The sequence below is a fragment of the Coptis chinensis genome, chromosome 3 (assembly GCF_015680905.1).
Source record: "Coptis chinensis isolate HL-2020 chromosome 3, ASM1568090v1, whole genome shotgun sequence".
In the NCBI taxonomy this organism is placed as follows: domain Eukaryota; kingdom Viridiplantae; phylum Streptophyta; class Magnoliopsida; order Ranunculales; family Ranunculaceae; genus Coptis; species Coptis chinensis.
The window spans coordinates 113,381,056-113,402,210 of NC_141458.1; the positions used below are offsets into that span (position 1 = coordinate 113,381,056).

At 36.4% G+C, this 21,155-nt stretch overlaps 1 protein-coding gene and 2 pseudogenes across 2 annotated transcripts; 1 reads left to right on the forward strand and 2 right to left on the reverse strand.

Annotated features, from left to right (window-relative positions):
* Nucleotides 1-8,886: 8,886 nt before the first annotated feature.
* Nucleotides 8,887-9,629, forward strand: LOC147513136 (lipid transfer protein EARLI 1 pseudogene; annotated as a pseudogene).
* A 4,287-nt stretch (nucleotides 9,630-13,916) lies between these two features.
* Nucleotides 13,917-17,812, reverse strand: SCO1 (Translation elongation factor EFG/EF2 protein). Its single transcript, XM_086596151.1, has 4 exons — nucleotides 17,428-17,812; nucleotides 15,461-16,875; nucleotides 14,477-14,989; nucleotides 13,917-14,216 (listed from the first exon to the last, which is right to left on the reverse strand). The coding sequence occupies exons 1-4, from the start codon at nucleotides 17,669-17,671 to the stop codon at nucleotides 14,049-14,051; spliced, it is 2,340 nt and encodes a 779-aa protein (XP_086452277.1). The 5' UTR covers nucleotides 17,672-17,812; the 3' UTR covers nucleotides 13,917-14,048.
* A 1,444-nt stretch (nucleotides 17,813-19,256) lies between these two features.
* LOC147513138 (pectinesterase inhibitor 9 pseudogene) lies at nucleotides 19,257-20,599 on the reverse strand (annotated as a pseudogene). The gene has a single exon (XR_015215219.1). The product of XR_015215219.1 is annotated as a pectinesterase inhibitor 9 pseudogene (transcript).
* Between the last annotated feature and the right edge of the window lie 556 nt (nucleotides 20,600-21,155).

Below are 21,155 nucleotides of genomic sequence, written 5' to 3' on the forward strand. Positions count from 1 at the left end.
GGAGCAGTCTGTTAGTTTTGTTAGGTCTGTTTTGGAAGTATGTAATAACATAGTTTTCTTTTCATATGACCTGAAAATACGATGTTGAAGACCTGTTATTCTTAGAGTGGTTTGATGTTTTATTTGGACGGAAGATAGACTTTTTTATAAAGTAATAAAGAAAATTTTGGAGATTATTTTTGTTGTTAAGATTCTTTTATGATGTGGGTTTTAGGTTTTGACATGTGTTGTATCCAATTCCATAAATTGGATTTTAGACAATTGAACCAAGTGATGTTTGAGATATTTATATTTCAAATATTCATTTTTTTTAATTGTTTAGAAATTCGGGATGTGATAATAGATTTCAAAATGACGTAACTTCTCTTTTTAGAAGAATTCCAAAGAAATTATTAATTTACTACTATTGTTCATCCATCTCACAAATTTGGAATAGAGGACACAGGTATGAAGTATCGTCCATTCTAAGCATCATCCATCTCACAAAATTTGTCCCTGCCTAGTATCCTAATCTGCAAGCAAGCGCATTTTACATTGTCTGCTAATATGAACAAAATACAATAAGTTGTTTTTTATCGACTTCAAGCAATCGCAAACCATAAATGCCATTGTTTTGTTTGTGACTATAATTTTCTGGTATACGGCCAATGACATGGTTTATCTAGTCAACCAAGAATGATAGCAATTGAACAACTGAAATTGCATTGAACTTCGAATAAATTAAAATTGCAACCACTATTCAGATGTTACATGATTTCCTGGCGCTTTTGTTCCATGTGCTGAATGACGACCGCTAGTTCTGGTTGCTGACTAAAAAGTCTGAAAAGGTGTTTGGTTAAAGGGAGGGTTCTAAGGACATATTTTATTTTAACACGTAAACAAATTTAAAATTATTAAGACATTTTTAAATTTTGGATTAGACTAATATTTTTTTTTGTAGATATAATTTTTTAATTGTTCTAAATATTGTCACAAATAATCAAAAAAATCAAAAATTTCTAAACTAGCCAAATATAGTATCAAAAATGGTGAAAATGAATGGTTTACAATTAGCCAAATTTTGTAAATTGTTAACTACATTTGGCAAGTTTGGAATTTTTTGATTATTTGTGACAATGTTTAGAATAATTAGGAGATTATATCTACAAAAAATTAGCTTGATCCAAAACTTATTAATACCCTAACGATTTTGAATTTGTTTAGGTGTTAAGATAAAACATGTCCATAGAACCTCTCTCTTGGTTAAATTGCTGAACTGTGTGCTGAAAATGGGTATTCCGAATGTATTTAAAGCAACTCAGCCCAGTAAGCACAAATTGTTGATTAATGCTAATTAAGTGAGTAAGTGCTGATGAAGGAGAAATGGAAACACTTTTTAGGAAATGGTTATTCTCGAAAAAAAAAAAAAAATGGAAACACTTTTTAAGTGGTCCACTCTTTCATTAAGCACGAACCACTCAAAACAACTCCCCCTCGATCAGCACAGGTATATCATTTCCTTGATCATTTTATGTGGTTTGTTTTTGCACTGCATGTGCTTCTATTGATCGATAATACTCCATAAAATGTCCCTTCAATTTCAAAAATGTCTTCAGGTCCAACTTAGCTGCACTTCAATTGGCTGATCTAAATATATAGAGATCTCCATTAATGTCAAATTATTAAATTAAAACTCATCATAAAGTGAAGGTGACATAAAGGAAGAAAAACTTCACCAAAAAAAACATGAAGGAAGAAATTCATGCTAAATCTTTGTCCTTAAAAGAAATGTCATTTTAAGTTGTTCAGTAACCTTCTTCGAAAGAAATTTAGTTGATTGTTCATACACGGGGTTACGTGTGCTTGGATAGTTCTAGTCTTCTAGACTTACCTATGACTGATATGATAGTAAATGAGTAATTTCTATTATTATTCTTACTTAGGTAATCATTAGTTCTGTAATATGGAAACCATAGCAAGGCCGGACACAAACAGGTATATATGTCTGTAGCAACATGCACAAATTAATATAAGCTAAGATAATAAATGAAGTAGATTATTTGTAGGAGAAGAAATGAATAAGTGGCTTGAACCCGCAAATCGGTTTTGATGCGTTATGGATTTTACAGAGATATCAGGATAGATGAGTTACTATAAGGGAAGACTCCACCTTTTAGAAACAACTACCGCCGGCTGTTATAAAATCTCTGTAATAAACCCTAATGAACTATTAAGCAATAAACATTTTATTTCTCCTGTGGACGTACGTAAGAATGACTCTGAACCACTATAAATTTTGTATATTATCTCTTTAATTCTCTGTTATTTGCTACATGATATCAGAGCGGATCATTTAATCTCTTCTCTTAATCAATATTTTCTTACTTAAATCTAAAAACTTGCTATGACAAATCCAAATCTAAAATTTGTTGTAACAACAGAGACTGAATCTAATCCCGGTTGGAAACTATAATTTATTATGTTGAATGAAACAAATTATATACCTTGGTCTAGGGCTGTTACTTTATTTATGGGAAGCAAAAAGAAACTGGGGTTTGTTAATGGTGCAAAGGAGTGTCTTACCATTAATGATGTCAAATATGATAATTAGGTTTCTAATGATCAGCTTGTTCGATCTTGGTTGCTCAATTCGATGGAGTCAACTATTATTGAAAATTTTACTTTTTTTGATTCTGCAAAGGAGATGTGGGATTCAATTTAAGATTTATATGGAAACCAGAACAATTATGCCTATGTTTTTGAACTTCAACTTGCAATTGGTGTTTTGCAATAAGGTGCGACAACCTTTACAGAACACCTTGGGAATCTGAAGAAATTATGGGATGAATTAAACATATATCGCCCACACACCACAAATGCTAAGACACTTTTGAAACGGGTTGAAAAGGATAAAATTTACACATTGTTTTGTAGTCTAAAACCATAATATAAAAATCTGGAGAGCAATATATTAATTCTAATTGAAAACACTATTCCCTTACTTGCTGCTGTTTGTGCAACTATTCAGCAAGAGAAAACAAGGAAGAAAATTAAACCATGAACTCTGAGTTGAAGTCTCTAATCTTTGAATCTATTGTTCTGCTTGCAGAAAACGATTTTCGAAAGAAGTCACAGGTATTCGAAAAGGAAAAGGCGTCTTTCATCTTAATGGAAAAAGGGAACCGTCTCACTGTGATCATTGTGGTAAAAATTGGCACACCAAGGACCGTTGTTGGGAATTGCATCCACACCTCAAAAGGGAACCGTCCAAGAAAGATCATGTTGACGTAGCTGAGATCGACATCAATCTCCAACTTAGATATCAGTCATCAGTTAAGTCAAATTCTCCAACAACTCACTAAGTAAATTCCATCTATAGCAAAGGTATGTCTGCTTCAACTTATGTGTCAGGTAATTTACACGCCTATTTTACTATGCCAAAAAATAGTAATTCATGGATAATTGATTCAGGGGCTACTGATCATATGGCTAATTGTCCTTCCTCTATCCAAAACTTTGTATCCAAGACAGGGAAACATAATATCTTCATGACCAATGGATCCACCGTACCTTTCCTATTTTAAGTAGTGGTCAAGTGAATTTTTTGCAGCAAAGTCCCAATAGTGACGCTCTTGTTGTTCTTTCCTTTCCTGTTCAGTTTCTATCTGTTGGAAAAATTACAAATTTCTTAAATTGTGATGTCATTTTTTCTCATAACTTTTTCGTCTTTCAGGATTGAAATAAGTCGAAGAGGACGATTGGTAAATAAATTTATTCAAATGGGCTCTATTTGCTAAATTCTCGTAGTAAAACTAGTGGTTTAGTTAAGAATCGTATTTTGCATAAAAGACTTGGGCATCCATCAAGTCGTGTCTTGTCAATTTTGTTTTCGTTTTTTATTATATTGATGTTTGTCAATTCTCTAAACAAACTCATTTACTGTTTCCAAATTCCTATGATAGTTGTAAGTATTTTGTGTTGTTTATTGATGATAAATCTCGTGCTACATGGTTAATTATATTTGTTGAAATCAAATACTGAGGTTGTGACTATTTTCAAAGATTTTCATAAGATTGTTACTAATCAGTTTGGTGCTAAAATCAAGATGTTTAGATCTGACAATGGTACTGAGTTTTCCGAAGGACTATTACCTAAGTACCTTCGTAGCCAGGGGATGGATAATCCATCAAACAAGTTGTGTGTTGGCACAACAGAATGTCGTGGCTGAAAGGAAAAATAGAGACCTTTTAGAGACCATTCGTGTTTTTATGCTTGGCACGAATGTTCCTAAGTAATACTGGTCTCATGGCATCTTAACTTATGCATATCTGATTAATCGTCTTCCCAGTCGAATTCTTGGTTTTAAGTCACCATTGGAAGTGTTTAAAACTAGGAAGCTAGACCTTTCTCATCTGCGAGTTTTCGGGTGTGTCTAATATGTGCATCAGCAAGTAATTCATCGAGATAAATTTGATGCTCGGGCTACTCAATGTATCTTCTTTGGTTACTCTTCAACACAGAAAGACTATATATGTTACAATCCAGTGACAAAAAAACTGGTTGTCTCTCGTGATATACGTTTTGTGGAATCTGAATTTTTTTTTCAAGCTCCAGCTGTGCCTAGGAATCAGTCCCAGGTGGAGTGTTTATCTGATTTGGCACCTCTCCCAGCAGTTGGTGAAGTTATTGTTCTTGTCGCAGAGGTTATTGAATTTGCTACAAAAGTAATTGAGGCTAATTGTACCACTCATTGTTCCTGCTGCAAAAATCATTCTTGTCATTGCAGGTGTTCCTGGTTCTGTCCATACTGAGGGGTGTCCGCCCTCATCTAAAGAACAATGACCCCCTTTCCTAAGCCTCAAGCTCCTCAAGTTCCTCAACAATTTGAAAGAGAGAGACAACCTTCAGTAACTCTCAAGGATTACTATAAGTCTGATAGAGAGGTATTCTCCAATGATCCATTAGAGTTTTTATTCATTGCATGATGTTTCATATCCTCTACAGAAGTATATAACGTATGCCAATATCACTTCATGATTTCATCATGCTTTATTGAGTGTAGTTGATGATGTGTAAGAACCATACTTTAGAAAAGCTAATTCTCGTCCAGTCTGGAGAAAGGCGATGCAAGAAGAATTTCATGCTCTAGATGAGAATGAAACTTGGGAGATTGTTATGCTACCTTACAGAAAGAAAATAGTTGATTGTCATTGGGTGTTCAAAAACAAGTTCAATAGTGATGGTTCTTTAGAGAGGCCTAACGCTCGACTTGTTGCAAGGGGATTCACCCAAACATATGAGCAAGACTACAATGAGACTTTTGCACCAGTTGCTAATTAAGATGAACACGTTTAGAGTTCTTAGCTTGTATCTCTAGCAGTAAATCAAGATTGGAAATTATTTCAGATGGGTGTTAAAAATGCATTCTTGCACGACGATCTTAAAAAACTAGTGTATATTATATATGAGCATTCCACTTGGATATCCGAAGGAGGCTAATTAAGGTTGAATTAGTATGCAAGTTAAAAAAAAATGATATCTATGGACTCAAGCAATCTCCACGAGCGTGGTATGCCAAGCTCAGTTCTGTTAGTGATGATGACCAGTCTTAAGTGGAGTGATACTGATCCATCATTATTTGTTAAATCTAGCAAGTCTAGTTTGGTTGTTGTTTTTATTTATGTTGATAACATATTTATCATAAGTAATGACCATATCAAAATTTCTAAGCTCAAGGATCTACTACACAAGAAGTTCGCCATCAAGGATCTAGGATTATGAAGTACTTCCTAGGGATCGAAATTGCCTATTCAAAAAAGGGCATATTTCTTAATCAAAGAAAGTACGTGTTGGACCTTTTACTTGAAGCAAGAAATTTGGGGATAAAACCATCTGATTCTCCAACTGACAATGGAGTCAAGTTAGACAACACCGGTACTCTTTTTACTGGCATTGGTCAGTATCAGCGATTAGTTGGCAAACTGATCTATTTAACTATTATCCGACCAGATGTTTCTTATGCAGTGAGCTTAATTGGTTAGTGATACGAACTCAAAACTGTAGTTTTAATCCCTTAATAATATTACATATAGACCAATTATGTTTATAATAAATAAGAGTTAGTGTTGTTTACGTACTTTTGTGTATTTCAGGTCTTGGAGTCAATTATGTGAAGAAATATGACATTTTTGCAAGAGAAATGAGCAAAAGTTGGTTGCTAAGAAGTTATATGGTTAAAGCCTAAGTTTCAAGAAAAAAAAAAACATTTTTAAAGTCCAGTCAAAGCTAAAAAGTCAAAGTCAACGCAGGTAGAAATAGAGTATAAAAGTCAACAGAACTTCTGCATGCCGTATCTTTGGACTCAGACCTCGGAATTGGGCCTATTATATGTCAAAACGACCGGCTCGAAAAGTGATTTCTAATGGTTCAGATCTTGATCCAATCAGAGAAGCAAAAGTGGACGAAAAAGCTGTTGCAGTAATTTCCAACAGAGAAACCCTTTTTGGACTTAAGTAATTAGGTTTTGGGCTTGATTTAGTAGCCCAAAACATAGCTCCAAAGCCCATGCACGAAATTATAAATCTAGACCTCTTCTATATAAAGAGGACTAAGGCAAAACTCTAAAGATCTCTTACCTCTTCTCTTTAGTTTAACCTAGTTTATGTTTTATTAGTCTAGCCACCATCAATACTATTCAAGTTATTTTTAATCAAGTAGTACTTTAATTATGTCTTCTTCTTCTTATGATTTATTCCATGATAGTCTAATGAACTTTAGCTAAACCTCCATAAAAGGGGTTTGATGAAGACTTGATGTGTTAGTATAGAATAGTTGTATTGAAGAGCTTCAAGTCTAGGGTTTTCTATTTAACAATAAGTAAAATAAACCTAGACTAGAGGGTAGTTTATTCACCATGAGAATGGGTTTCAGCTTTCTCTCATGCTAATTATTAGTTGGCTAGAGATACTATAAATAATTAGGGATAAAAAAACCTAACCTTTATGTTGAACCTTGTGTGAAAACATAAATATTAGGGTTGCAAGAAACTCTATATTAGCATGTTAGGGATTAATCAAGGTGGATTTCAAATCTCCCTAATTCATTTTTCATATTCACATCTTATTATTTAATTGTCATAGTTTAATTTAGAATATATTCAATATTAGTTTTCACCATATTAGAATCATTACTCTCATGTTGTTTGATTGTTAATCACTAGTGGAATTAGTATTTTCTAAGCAACTAGGAGTGGAACGAATTCTTACTCTAGTTTTATTGCATGATAATTGAGAGTAGAACTTTGATATCAAAAGTTGCAAATTATAGTTTACTTTTTCCTAGCATAATTAGCTAAGATAGGTAAAAGGGTAATTTAGATTTTATCAGTTATTCACTTCATGCACGCTCTAGAGACTCAACATATAAATGCAGTTTCTAGAATACTGGAATATTTGAAAGGGTAGCCAAGTAGAGGTATTTGGATGCGGAAAAATGGGCATACATCATATCCATTATTATTGCCTATATAGATGTTGATTGGGCAGGATGTCCAGTTAATCGACAGTCTACCTCTAGTTATTGTACCTTTGTAGGAGGTAATGTAGTCACTTAGAAGAGCAATTAAGAAACAGAATGTGGTGGCTCGTTCTAGTGCTGAAGCAGATTATAGGGCCATGACTTCTACCACCAGTGAAATTATGTTGTTGTGAGCTATTCTTAAGGATTTATGTTTTGGTTTGCATCTGCCAACTACATATATTTTATTGTGATAATCAGGCTGCAATGCATATCACTGCTAATTTAGTGTTCCATGAGAGAACTAAGCATATTAAGGTTGACTGCTATTTTGTGCGTGAAAAGGTGCAATCTAATATTGTTACTACCTCATTTGTTCGCAGTGACCAACAACTTGCAGACATTTTTACCAAAGGACTTCCAGCATCAAAGTTTCATGATATATTTAATGAAAAAAAAATCATGATATACTCTCCAAGTTGGGCTCGTTGGATATCTTTGCACCAACTTGAGGGAGAGTGTGAGAGAAGAAAGGATATGGGGTGTGCGCCCCTAAATTGGTTTTGATACATTCTGGATTTTACGGAGATATATATCAGGATAGATTTGTTACTATAAGGGAAGACTCCACCTTTTAGAAACAACTACAACCGGTTGTTATAAAATCCATGTAATAAACCCTAATGAACTATCAAGCAATAAACACCACCTTTCTTCTCCTGTGGACGTAGGAAACAACAATGGCTCCGAACTACTATAAATTTTGTGTGTTATCTCTTCAATGGGGCAGATTCCATTTACAACACTTTTTATACAATACCCCCCACTGGACCCTTCAAGATGTTTTAAGGGCTAATTTTTTATGGATAAGATGTTCTCACCATGGATATTACCTCCATAAAAAATCGGGTCCTCTAAACATTTTTAAGTTTGCCAAAAAATTGTTACAAAATCGATATTTCTGGACCGTACGTTGATAAAAATTCAAGGTTGAGAGCAATTTTTCTCATCGTTAGTAGTTTTCAAATGAGCTTAATTTTTGTGCATGGAGATGATATCTACAAAGAATCAATGCTTAATTCATATTTTCAAGAGATATTGTATAAAACGTTGTATAAAAAGTGTTGTAAACGGAACCTATCCCCTCTTTAATTCTTTGTTATTTGCTAAATTATTGCTTATAGCTTACACCGTGGCAATTTATCAATTCCCACCCATCACATACCTCCAAATATATACTTGCGTTTCACACCTATCTTTGCCAGCCTAAAATCAATCCCCATACACATGCCTAACCTTTTCAATCTACATTATTTTGGCAGTTGTTAAAAAATTATGCAAACAAGTCGCTCTCCTAGTCTCCTTGGACCCTTATAAATACTCACCGTTCATCACATTTCATTCCATCACTTGGAAACATTTCTCTTACTACTAAGTACGTACCATAAACAGTAGCGTTTGAGAAATGGCTTCCAAGAACTATGCATCAGTTGCTCTTTTTCTTGCAGTCAATATCCTCTTCTGTACCCTTGTAGCTGCTTGTGGAACTTGTCCTAACCCTCCTAGTCCTAAACCAAAGCCAAAGCCAAAGCCAACACCAAAACCATCTCCTACCCCCACGCCTTCTTCCAAGGGTACTTGCCCAAGGGATACCTTGAAGCTAGGTGTTTGTGCCAATTTGCTTGGTGGTTTGATTGGTGCTGTTGTTGGCACTCCTCCTAAGACCCCTTGTTGCACACTTATCCAAGGACTCGCCGACCTTGAAGCAGCAGTATGTCTTTGCACCGCCATTAAAGCCAACATACTGGGTATCAATCTTAATGTTCCAATATCCCTCAGTTTGCTGCTTAACATCTGTGGAAAGAAGGCCCCATCTGGTTTCCAGTGTGCCTAGCTAAGAAACTTTCCATCTCTTGGCTTTTTTCGTTTGTTTATCGGAAGCTCTGTAGTGTTTGGTTGAATTAGTGCGATATACCATCTACTAAAAAGTACTTATTTATTTTGTTGTGTACTCATGAATAAGGTTTTGTGTCTTAGAAAGGTTTGGAAGTGAAATGTAATTCATCTTCATCATATGATGAAGCCACAAATATGAGCTGCGCGCTTAATTATACGAGTTTAGACTTTTGAGAATACTTGAACTGGAAAGAACGATATGTTTATGTCAATTTAGCAGCTCATATGTAGGTTATGTATGTTATGTATGCACGTACAGATTTGTTCTGTCAAGACTCCTAGGAACTACATGAAGATAATAATGGTTCTGCTAATTAATCTGCATATTATTATTGGTATTGGAATCCATCTAATGAGAACCGAGACTTGCTATCATTTATAGAATGGAACACCGTTAGAAGCAAAAAGCATTCATGCTTGCTCATTCCAAATATACGTTATATTATATCTGTTTTGATCTAGTTGAATTCCAGTTCAATTATGGTGAACTGAAAGAACTGGAATCAAAAGTATTGATAGAACTCCTAATAAAAAGTTGTTTCTACTTGAGGCATGAACCGGAGAATAGATTCATGTTGTGCTTGTTTACATGTAAATCACTCCAGGTGGATATGAATCAGAGTAAGGAAGTTTCAACTTTCAAGTAGTTGATAGGTGTTTCCACCACTAAAAACCTACCAAAAAGGATATGATATAAGTTGAGCGAAACTTAGCTGCCATTTGAAAACTATAAACTAAGCTGAGTTCTACGGCCTGCATCTTAAAGTAGTTCTATACTTCTATGTACTACGTATACTTGGTTCAAAAACACCCCTCTAGCTCAAATTTAACTAGAAATGTTTACAGGTAACTAGGTAAGCAAAGACAATTAAGTAATTAACTTTCCTCGCAGAGTAGAATTCAGGACTGTACACGTACTATATATATGATATTGTTAATGGATTTCTTTAAATTCCTACATTATAAAAGGTTGTCGACACGAGTAAAAATAATTCTCTTTTATATATCATTCGGCCAGAAAGCGTTAGTATTAAATCACAGACTAAGATAACTTAATATATTAGATTGTTTTCTAATTAAAAGAAATTATTTCTGATCACTACTCACAAGAACAGTAGACCCCGTGACAAGTATGTGGGCTAGATGAAGAAGCATATTCACATGCAGAAGACATAATGGACATAAAAGGTTATCTTCTTTATGGCTAAGATTGTAACTTACTTCAAATGAACAATCAAGCTACCTTTTCTTATTGAATTGTAACTTGTATTTAGCTAGATCCTCAGAGAAGATTCCTTTTGTTTCAACCGATAATGCTAGGCCAGTGCAGTTTTGTCATATTGAAAAAGTTAATGGTATCTTATTCTATATCACTACGCAAAAATGAGGCAGTGTTTCTTTGGACATAAATCCATAATTCCCTGCAAGCTTGCATATCTTTCGTCATTCCTTGTGTTTTTTTGTTAAACAACAAAATCATTAAGGGATGTTCAGGGTTAGTTCCAAGTATTCCGAATAGATCTCGACTCACTGTCTTGTGTTGAGTTCAGTTCCATTTTTTTTTTTTTTTTTTTAAAAGTAATTTTGATTATAACTGGAAAAATGTACATAGAGAGATCTGTAGTAGGTTGCCGCTGCGTCGTCTGTTCAGAAGAATGGTTTGCCATGCCACCAAGCTTTAGTCCCTGTTGCCAGCATGCATCCTTGTCGAGCACTTGTCTCCACTGTTGCTTTGAGTTCACTTCCATCACTTCGGCTGCTATGTACTTTTCCATCCTCGGCAGTGCATAACTAACAGACTAATTGATTTCGTACTGAACAGTACGTAGTAGACTAGTTGAGAACAAAACTTGTAGCTACTACATCAGATGTACGTGGGATATTATTTTTTTTGCTAAGGGTAATTGGTTGTATTGATAGCAAAAATGAAATAATGTTACATTGTGTGCTGGTGAGAACCTTGAGTAGGCTCTCCGACCTTACAGAGATACGAGTTCAAAACAGAAATCGAAAATATGTCGAAGGAGGGCTTTCCACCCTGCGCACAAAAGTAGGCATGTTCAACCACCATTGATTCACTCCTTCAGGCAGCGTTAAGTTGCTCTTCGATCTCTTAGCACACTGGTCGGCAGCAAAGTTTACTTCTCTCCAAATGCTTGTGAGAATGATGTTAGCTTTCTACTTCACTTGGTTCCATTGTGATATGATCGAACTTTCTAGTGGATGTTATCTCTTGAAAGGCTTTAACTGTAGCGGTGGAATCTTACTCAACCTATATGCAACTTGCACCCATGTTTATGGCCTTTTCAATTCCATGCACTATAGCTTTCGACTCGGCAACATAGCTTGTAGTGATGCCAAACCCTCCAATGTATGTTCCAATGACTTCACATGTGTGTCCTTAGGACTACCGCCCAACCAGTAGGGTTTGGGTTTCCTCTTGCACAGCCATCGGTGTTGAGTTTGAGCAGTCCAGTAACATTTCAAACACCTTGCATTGGTGCTCTCCTGAGCTTGTTGGATAGATACAGAGCATGCAGAGTTGCCAGGTCCTGAGTTGTGTTATCCATAGAGTGAAAAGTTTGCTCATGAGCTCTCTTAATTGATTTCTTCACCTGAATCCGTATATGGGCTTCATTGATTCTGCCATCTTCATACAAAATCTTGTTTCTTGTTTTACAAATGGCGACCAAGCATGCAATAGATGTAGCTGACCAGATGTCCTTAGTGAGAGGGCTTCTAGCCTTGCATGCAATCAACCTATCGTTCATAGTTCTGACAGGCTCCCAAATCTGAAACCAATTTTGTAGTTTTTGCCATTGTTTTTGTGCGACCGTGAAACCAAAGAGTAGGTGCTCTTGAGTTTCTTCATGATTTTGGCACATACAACACATTGACACAATTTTAAAACATTTTCCTTTGCGCTTGTCATTTGTATGCATCACCCCCGTAAAATCTTCCAGCCAATGCCTTTGATGCTAGGGTGTACCTTACATTTCCATAGAAAAGTATGCCAAGTCTTAATAGTTTCTTTGTTTCTAATAGCTTCGAAGGCAAATTTCACACTGAATACCACCTGTTGTAGGCAACCAGACTCGGGAATCGGCTTGATTAGAGTTGGGTGTTTGCAAATGACTTGAATTCACTCCAACGCTGATAAGAATCTCACTCAACTCCGGAGAGAAGTGTCATTGATTGTCCTCAATACATGCACTCAACTTGGACCTGCCTTGCCTCCAAAAGGATGCATTCATGTCTCTGACATCAGAAAGAGCATTATTTCCTGTCCAGTTGTCCTTCCACAAATTTATTCTGGCTCCATTCCCTATGATCCAACCGGTGTGTGGTAGGTGTGTGGTTTGGCTTCTTCTAGCGCCCACCTCATTCCTGACCATATAGTGGACTGCTTATAAGTAGTCCACTCACCTAATCTGTTAGTGTACTTCCCTCTCATATAGCATGCCCAATCATTTTCATCATTCAATAGGCTCCAAGCCATTTTAAAAAACATCGAGATAGGCTCCAAGCCATTTTAAGAAGCATCAAGAGATTGATTTCCTTAAACTTTCTCAAACCCAGTCCACCCTCCTCTTTAGGCTTGCATGTTTTATCCCATCTCGAAGTCATGAGCTTCCTTTCCGAGGGATTTCCTGACCAAATAAAGTTTCTTATGATCTTTTCACATTCTTTTAAGGTGGTCACAGGCCATTTGTATACGGCCATATTGTGCACTGGGATGCTATTTAGTACATGATATTACATGATGAAGTCTTCCTATAAAACAACTTGCAGCTGAAAACGAGGTCCTCTATAACTACTTCATCAAGCTGCTAAACTAAAAGTCTTCCTACAGAAATCCTAACCTAGTTCCTTCATCTAATTTTTTCCCTGACATCATTTAATGTTTGTCATGCTTTTATGCCGTTTATCGAAAAAAGAAAGTCATGCTTTTAGGCCACTGGGTTCTTAATTCCTTATTTATAATAGAAAAATGGTTAACAGCATCTTGATAGCATCAACAATAGCAATTGTGAATTATGATTTCCAACCTATTTATTCTAGTGGAATTCCTTCCTAAAACTCTTTCGAAGAAATATTTTGGTTTGTTAAATTCGAAGACACTAAGAACGTGACTGGTAAAGATCATCACTCTTGAAGACCTTTCATTTTGATTTCCATTGATGAGAAATTACAATTAAGTATGATCATGCAAGTGTAAGTAATACAGTAATTTTACCATCATCGAAATTTATAATGTGAAAAAACGTGTATTCACTTCTTTAAATCAGAGATCACTCGGTATGACAAGAGGTGCTGAACAATGTCACAGTTCGTCCTCACAATCATAATTGCGTCTTGTTAGGTAAGATTTTCACGGTTTGGTTAACAACTTTGACAAACTTTACTAACCTAGCTACACCTGCCAGTCATTTCAGGGTTAATAACTAAATTAAGTATCCACAAAAAGTCCAAAACAGGTTTTTAGCATGTATTTGCATTTTCAAAATATAAGGGTTGGATCTTACACAATGAGAAGAGACAAAAATTGAGGCTGGTCCGTATAAATGTTAGAGCCAAGAAGGAAATTATTAGTTACATTACGCTGCAACAGGTTGATCTTTTGTGGCGAGCTGGTTTTGAATATGTTGAGGAACAACATCAAACTTGGCCACCTGCATTGTGTAGGATGCACGCCCTTTTGTCATCCCTCGTAGGGTACTAACGTATTGAAACATTTCAGCCAACGGTACCAGAGCATCAACAACCTGCACATCCAAAATAAAGTACATCAGAAAGAAAGTTGCGCAACAATACTGATGAGCAGTGAACCTAATGCTTGCTTTACATGCAAAAAAACAATGTCAAAACATTAATAAAACAGAGGTCTACTCAAAACTATAAATCAATCAACAAAAAGATGAATAGTGGTATAAATGATTAACCATCAACCTGCAGCTTCCATGACTGAATAAAAAAGATGTGTAAACGATATGCGGGGAAAAAAAGAGAAAGCCAGTTCACAAACCTTGAGGCCACCAGGCTTATCCTCAAAATTGTTTATCTGGCCCCTTCTCGAGTTAAGGTCACCAATGACATCTCCCAAATGCTCTTCAGGTGTGACAACTTCAACTTTCATGATGGGCTCAAGCATCTTTGGACCTGCTCTCTTCATTCCCTCTCGGAAAGCTCCTCGTGCTGCCAGCTGGAACGCCAAGACACTTGAGTCCACATCATGGTAAGATCCATCAGTCAATGCGGCTCGAACATCCACTACAGGAAACCCTGCAAGGACACCATTGCTCATACATTCTTCCAGACCTTTCATCACTCCTGGAATATATTCTTTTGGCACTGCACCTCCTTTAATTTCACTCTTGAACTCATACCCACTCCCTGGTTCCAAGGGCTCAAATCTGACTGTGATATCTGCGAACTGTCCTTGCCCGCCAGACTGCTTCTTATGGATGTACTTCACTTCTGAAACCTTAGAGATGCTTTCTCGGTAGTTCACTTGTGGTGCACCTACATTAGCTTCAACCTGTTGTACGAAAAATAATTTTTTCACATTGCAAAAGGTAGAATCTACAAAACTGGTGAAACAAACAATAAGCCTCTGAAAATTCTGTGGCCTCTCTGAGATCCTGAGTCACAAACGGCTCTAAGGAAAACTAAAAAGAAAAACTAATACTCGTTTAATGGGAAGATGATGCAGAATGAAAAAAATACACAATTTTGTAAATTCATTACAAGTGAAAATATACCTGTCCTCTCCACTGTTGTTTTTGCTAGCAAGAATGAGAAACAAAAAAGAGTTTCAAGTAGGAACTGTTAAATTTCTATTTAAGTCATTTTTGTTTAAGTTAGACGTGCTTTTGAAATATAAAGAAGAAAAAAAGTGCAAGAGTTTGGAACATAGGCCGTGTCAGCAACAATTAAGTATAAAATTCCATGTAATGCACAGTAATCATAGCAGTCGAATTTGATGGAAAGGGCTTAGAAATTCAATGACCTTGTATTCTCTCTTAAGCCGATCAACAATGATCTCAAGATGCAACTCCCCCATTCCTTCAATAACAGTTTGGTTGATCTCTTCATCTCTAGAGAAGTGGAATGATGGGTCTTCTTGAGCAAGTTTGATTAATCCAACTGCCATCTTATCAATATCAGCTTTGGTCTTAGGTTCTATGGCAACCTTAATGACAGGATCGGGAAAGTCCATACGCTCAAGAACAATAGGCTTCTCAGGGTCGCACAGTGTTTCACCTGTGATTGTATCTTTGAGACCTGCAAGGGCTATGATATCACCTGCCAAAGCAACCTTAACATCTTCCCTGCTATTGGCATGCATTTCTAGCAGTCTCCCTATTCTTTCTTTCTTCCCTTTATTTGCATTCAGTACATACGATCCTGCACTTAGTTTCCCCGCATAAACTCTAACAAATGTAAGGGAGCCTATGAAAGAATCACTCATGATCTTGAAAGCTAATCCAGCAAATGGCTCTTCATCGCTAGGAGATCTTAAAATGGTTACTTCTGGATTGTCAGGATCTGTCCCTTTCATTGGTGGCACATCAAGTGGCGAAGGTAAATAGTCTACAACTGCATCAAGCAATGGCTGAACCCCTTTGTTTTTAAATGCAGAGCCACACAAAACTGGCACAAAACTGCCAGTTATAGTTCCTTTTCTTACTAATGCCTTAATTGTTTGCTCATCAGGTTCAACTCCTTCTAGGTATCCTTCCATAGCCTTATCATCTAATTCAACAATTGTTTCTATCATTTGCATCCTATATTCATCAGCTAAATCCTGAAGATCATCTGGGATATCCTCATACACAAACGTTGCACCCAATTCTTCTCCTGACCAGAGTATGGCTTGCATTCTGACAAGATCAATGACTCCTCGAAAGCTATCTTCTGCACCAACTGGTATTTGAAGCACAAGAGGTTTAGCACCCAAGTTTGTGACAATCATGTCTCTAGTGCGGAAAAAGTTGGCCCCAAGACGGTCCATCTTGTTGACAAAGCATATTCTGGGAACACCATATTTATCAGCTTGTCTCCACACTGTTTCAGACTGCGGTTCCACACCAGCAACACTGTCAAACAAACATATAGCACCATCTAGGACCCTGAGAGCACGCTCCACCTCAAGTGTGAAGTCAACATGTCCAGGAGTGTCGATAATGTTAATTCGATGGTTATCCCAAAAAGTGGTGGTAGCAGCAGATGTTATGGTGATCCCCCTTTCTTGTTCCTGTTCCATCCAGTCCATTGTAGCTGTTCCTTCATGCACTTCACCAATCTTATAATTCCTTCCAGTATAGTACAGAACTCGTTCGGTTGTAGTAGTTTTTCCTGCATCTATGTGAGCCATAATTCCAATATTACGGTAGTCCTTCAAGGGCACCGCACGCTTTCCCTCTGGACAAAAGAAAAAGCGAGATATTGTTGTCAGCGGCGTAAGACAGTAACAACTATATAGATCAACAATCTTTAGTAAAATCACATTCAAGTTACCACCACATTCTACGTTTAAGCTGCATGGAGTATAGGGTACATTGTTAGCGTAGTTTAAGCTACAGAACACGGCAACACGAGAAATCATCATACATAACAAAACTATATATTGAAATCCATTTCCGTCTGACATTCAGAACTAGCATAGTTCAGAATCAATACATGTTACATAGTGTTAAAAAAAGGAAAAGACAATCTCAAGTATCCTTATCTCTATGGCGAAACCAAGTGCTTAGGCAATACCATTATACCATAACTTGTTGTAAATTTTAATAAGTTAAACCAAATATTAACATAATGAAACTGTCTAGTGTTTCAATTTTCAGGCCAAACATTATTAATGTTGATATTATATCATACAAATTACCAATGAGCATTGAAGCTCAAATTCAAGTAATTTGATCAATGAATATTCGATATATTACTATAGAAATGATTTAACACATGAAAGCAGACCTTGAGCAGTAGCAGCCATGGCAACAACAGAGAGTCTCTTGTTCTGTTCTTGTAAAAAAGAAAGCTTTGAAGATTTGGAGCTAATATTAACATTCCCAAAGAGTTGAGAAACAAGAGAAGAGCGAGTGAGACGAGCAAGAAATGGAGTGGGTCGAAGAGAGTGAGGCTTTTTAGAAGTGGCATGTTGGAAGTTGTAGAATGTTGAACAACCAGAAGCCGATATTCTTATCGACTCTGACGCCATTCCTTTTTTTTCTATGTTTTTTTCACTCTCTCAGTTTCAGTTTCAGTGTGTGTATTTTTTTTTTTTTTTATTTTGGCTGTTAAGAGATAATGGAAAATGAAAGCCACAAAAATTGCGCGTTCGCTGTATAATGTAGCTCCTGCTACACTCTTTGCCCTTCGTTTGTTTTGAAAAAAATATAAGATAGGCAGAATACCAATTTCGATTATTCCGAGAAACTGAAAATTTGGTATTTTCGAGAAACTTGAAATTTTAGACATTCCATCTTTTGGAAACATTAGGTATCACAGTGACCTATGGAGCGAAACAATACAGCTGGATAAAACCTAGAGAAAGGGCGGTTAAGATTAACCCTGATGCCTCTCTCACTCTCTCACTGATGCTCAAGCAAGCATTGGCGGCATTATTAGAGACAACAAAAGTGATGTTGCACTTGCATACACAGGAGCGGGAGGACTGAAAAATGTATTGTACCCGAAATGAATGTCATTCTAGTGGGACTTAAAGGATGTGAACTAATAAGCGCACAAAGAATCGAGGTGGCTTCAGACTCTATGCGGGCAGTACACATACTGCTTAACAAGGAACAAACACCTTGGAAATACTGGAACATCAAAGTAGAAATTTTAGAGGTTGCATCGAGATTTCTTTCTGTAGAATTTATCCATGTATACCGAGAATGCAATAGAGCAATTGATTTCTTGGCTTCTCTTGAGTCTATTGAAAGATACAACTACTTTATACCTCCTCTAGTACCTCTATTATAGAGAATTGTGGAGGATAAAGAAAGTCATGTATATTTGCGTTTTTAATGAATCAGTGGGGATTGACAAACCCAAATCCTATTAAAAAAAAAAAAAAAAAACATTGTTTTTGAAATTCTCGATGAATAAAAAAAAGAAAAAATGTTCGGGCTAGTTTGTAGTAATTTTAGCATTTTGAATAGGACTTCTTAAAACTTTGAAATTATTGAAATTCTGAAAGAATATAATCCGAAAACAGTACTTTCAGAAAGTTTCGACACCTTCTCATGACGCCACTTTTTCCTCAATACGTCGATACACCATTGCATTGGCAGTGAAACAACCACGTATCGTTGCTTTTTGTGAACAAATACGTATGGAGTCAAAAGGAGATGTGGACCCAAATTTCTATCCATTTCACAGGCTCATCGAAATCGAATTACGAACACGGGCCCAAATCATTCACCAATTCCTTGGGTGCATTCTTAATTTTCTGATTTATCTATTTTTGCAGAACTCCCATTTTGCTATAAAATTTCAAATTAAATAAATGATCAATGTTTAGGTGTTTAGATGTTCTGCATCCTATGGCTCTTAATGCATGTTGAGCAAGCGATCATATGCTGACATGCCCGCAAAGACACAAAACAACCGTACCCAACTTGTAAGGGGCTAAATCAGTTCAGACACTGTGATCAGGCTCTCAACAAGTGGGGAAGTATTGAATAAAGTTGCTTTCCATGTAATAAAAATTCTCTAGTAGACCACCATGCAAGTACGCAACTATGTAGTGCAATAAAAAAAAGTTGGAGATTACCAAAAAAAAAAGTTGGAACTAGAAATTTAAAATGAATGGGGCTGGGTAAAGATCAAATTCATAGGATTCCTTATTACATACCCTGTGCTTTAGCCCAAGTAAGGCCTCTAAAAAATTAGAAGAAACCACATACCATCTCAAAATCAAATTTGTAGCAAAAAACTCTCAGAGCGTTAAGAACTCTCTTGTGTTGCAACAATAACAACGCATCGTTGCTGAGTATTTAAACAAGCCGTCCTGGTAATATGCTATGTCCAAACCATTCACATCGGCCTAGACAAACTTAAGATGCCATCAAAGAAGATTACTAGAGATATTTGTTTATATATAAACTAGAAAAAGAAGTCACTTGACAATGTGAACTAGTGGATGGAAAATTATGACCTCGTGATCCTTAACATACCAACAAATTGCTGGCCATCAAGGAATCGATGGGATCAAATCGGTTTGGAGCCCAAATATGCATAGGTGAAGCTAAATTTTGTGCACTCTTAACGTGAGTAGAGTTGAGTAAAATTGAGGCTATTAACAAGAGCCAAAGCATTGCTAGTCATCTGAGCAATGTTCAAAACATTCTTGCTTACTGTGTCCTTGATCTTTCCCTTCACAGTTTCTTCATCCAACCCCTCCAAACACGTGTCGTCATCTGTTAAAGCCGCACTTACCCATGTCATTATGTTGCTCATTTTGTAATCCAACTGAGTTGCATTAAGAGTTTTTATCTCTTTGACTGACTGCCTGAGTTCATCAATGGATTCACTAATGTTCTCAACACAATCTTTGATTGCAGCTCTCTCGTTACGCTTCAAATTGCTTTGCTGTGACAACTTTGACACTACTGAAGAAGTATTTTTTGCACTTTTCAGGCTTAGGGAGAGTGCAGTGTAGGCTAACTTTTGAGGATTAGCTTTGATTTTGTTGGAGTAAGAAGATAAAGATTTGACACAGAGTTGTGGATATGTAGTTTCATTACAAGATGTCTGAATGAACTGGGTGTATTTGGTGGTATTGTAGGTGTTAGTAGCGCCAGAAGCAGAAAATGCCTTCATCTCTGTGCACAGCACAAGAACGCCAATGAGGACTACTAGAGTACTGAAGTTGCAACTTTCCATTTTCTCTCTTTACTGCTTAGTTTCATGAATATTATGCCCTTTTATAGTGCAACATAATAGCCGTGAAAGATGTATGATGTATCTGTACGTAGTATACAACAAGAATAGATAATAGGTGTGAATACAAAGAATTGAAAGAAAGGTGTGAATATATAAGAGACTCATATATAATAGGTGTGAATTAGGATTGACGGAAACTCGTTGTGTATTCAAACTATAAATCAGTTGATATAGCGAATGGAGAGAAGTTGAGTTTTATCAGGAAAAAAAAAATAGCCCGAATACAGTGATTAAATTCATGTGCCCTCGATATAAAACAAAAAAAAATGAAATTTAAGGTGGATCTGATCACGTTGACTCATCAAAGTGAAATGATGGCTTTGCCTTTCAAAAACAAATGATTGCTTTGATTTTGAGATTAAAAGAACAAAAGAAAAAAGCATAATACTGCAGAGCTAGGCTCCCCTCGGACTTGGCTCATTGCTAGCTAGCCCAAGCTGGTTCATCTCACCAAACAAGACTCAGCAAACAGACAAGCTGAGCCTGAAAATATTGAAGCAAAACTAACTCGCTCTCAGTCCAGCCTGAACAGATTCTGACCTGAACAGATTCTGAAATTAGTTTTTGGAAAAAGGTGCCCAGACAGAGCCTACTGAAGCTCAGCTACTCAGCTTATTCAGCTCTATTTTTGGCAATAAATCAACTTAACAAAACAGCTCAGTTTCCTGACTCGTGGCTGGGATTTGATTTGAGGGGTATAAATCGAAGACCACCATTCCGCCATGTGGATTAGGAATTAATTAAAAGTCTTA

What these genes read in the sequence shown, in the direction of transcription:
- SCO1 (XM_086596151.1), bottom strand. Translation starts at nt 17,671, where the DNA reads ATGGCGTCAGAGTCGATAAGAATATCGGCTTCTGGTTGTTCAACATTC. An exon ending in CATGGCTGCTACTGCTCAAG is followed by an intron (nt 16,876 to 17,427) that starts GTCTGCTTTCAT and finishes TCTTTTGTCCAG; the next exon opens with AGGGAAAGCGTGCGGTGCCC. An exon ending in ATAAGCCTGGTGGCCTCAAG is followed by an intron (nt 14,217 to 14,476) that starts GTTTGTGAACTG and finishes TTGGATGTGCAG; the next exon opens with GTTGTTGATGCTCTGGTACC.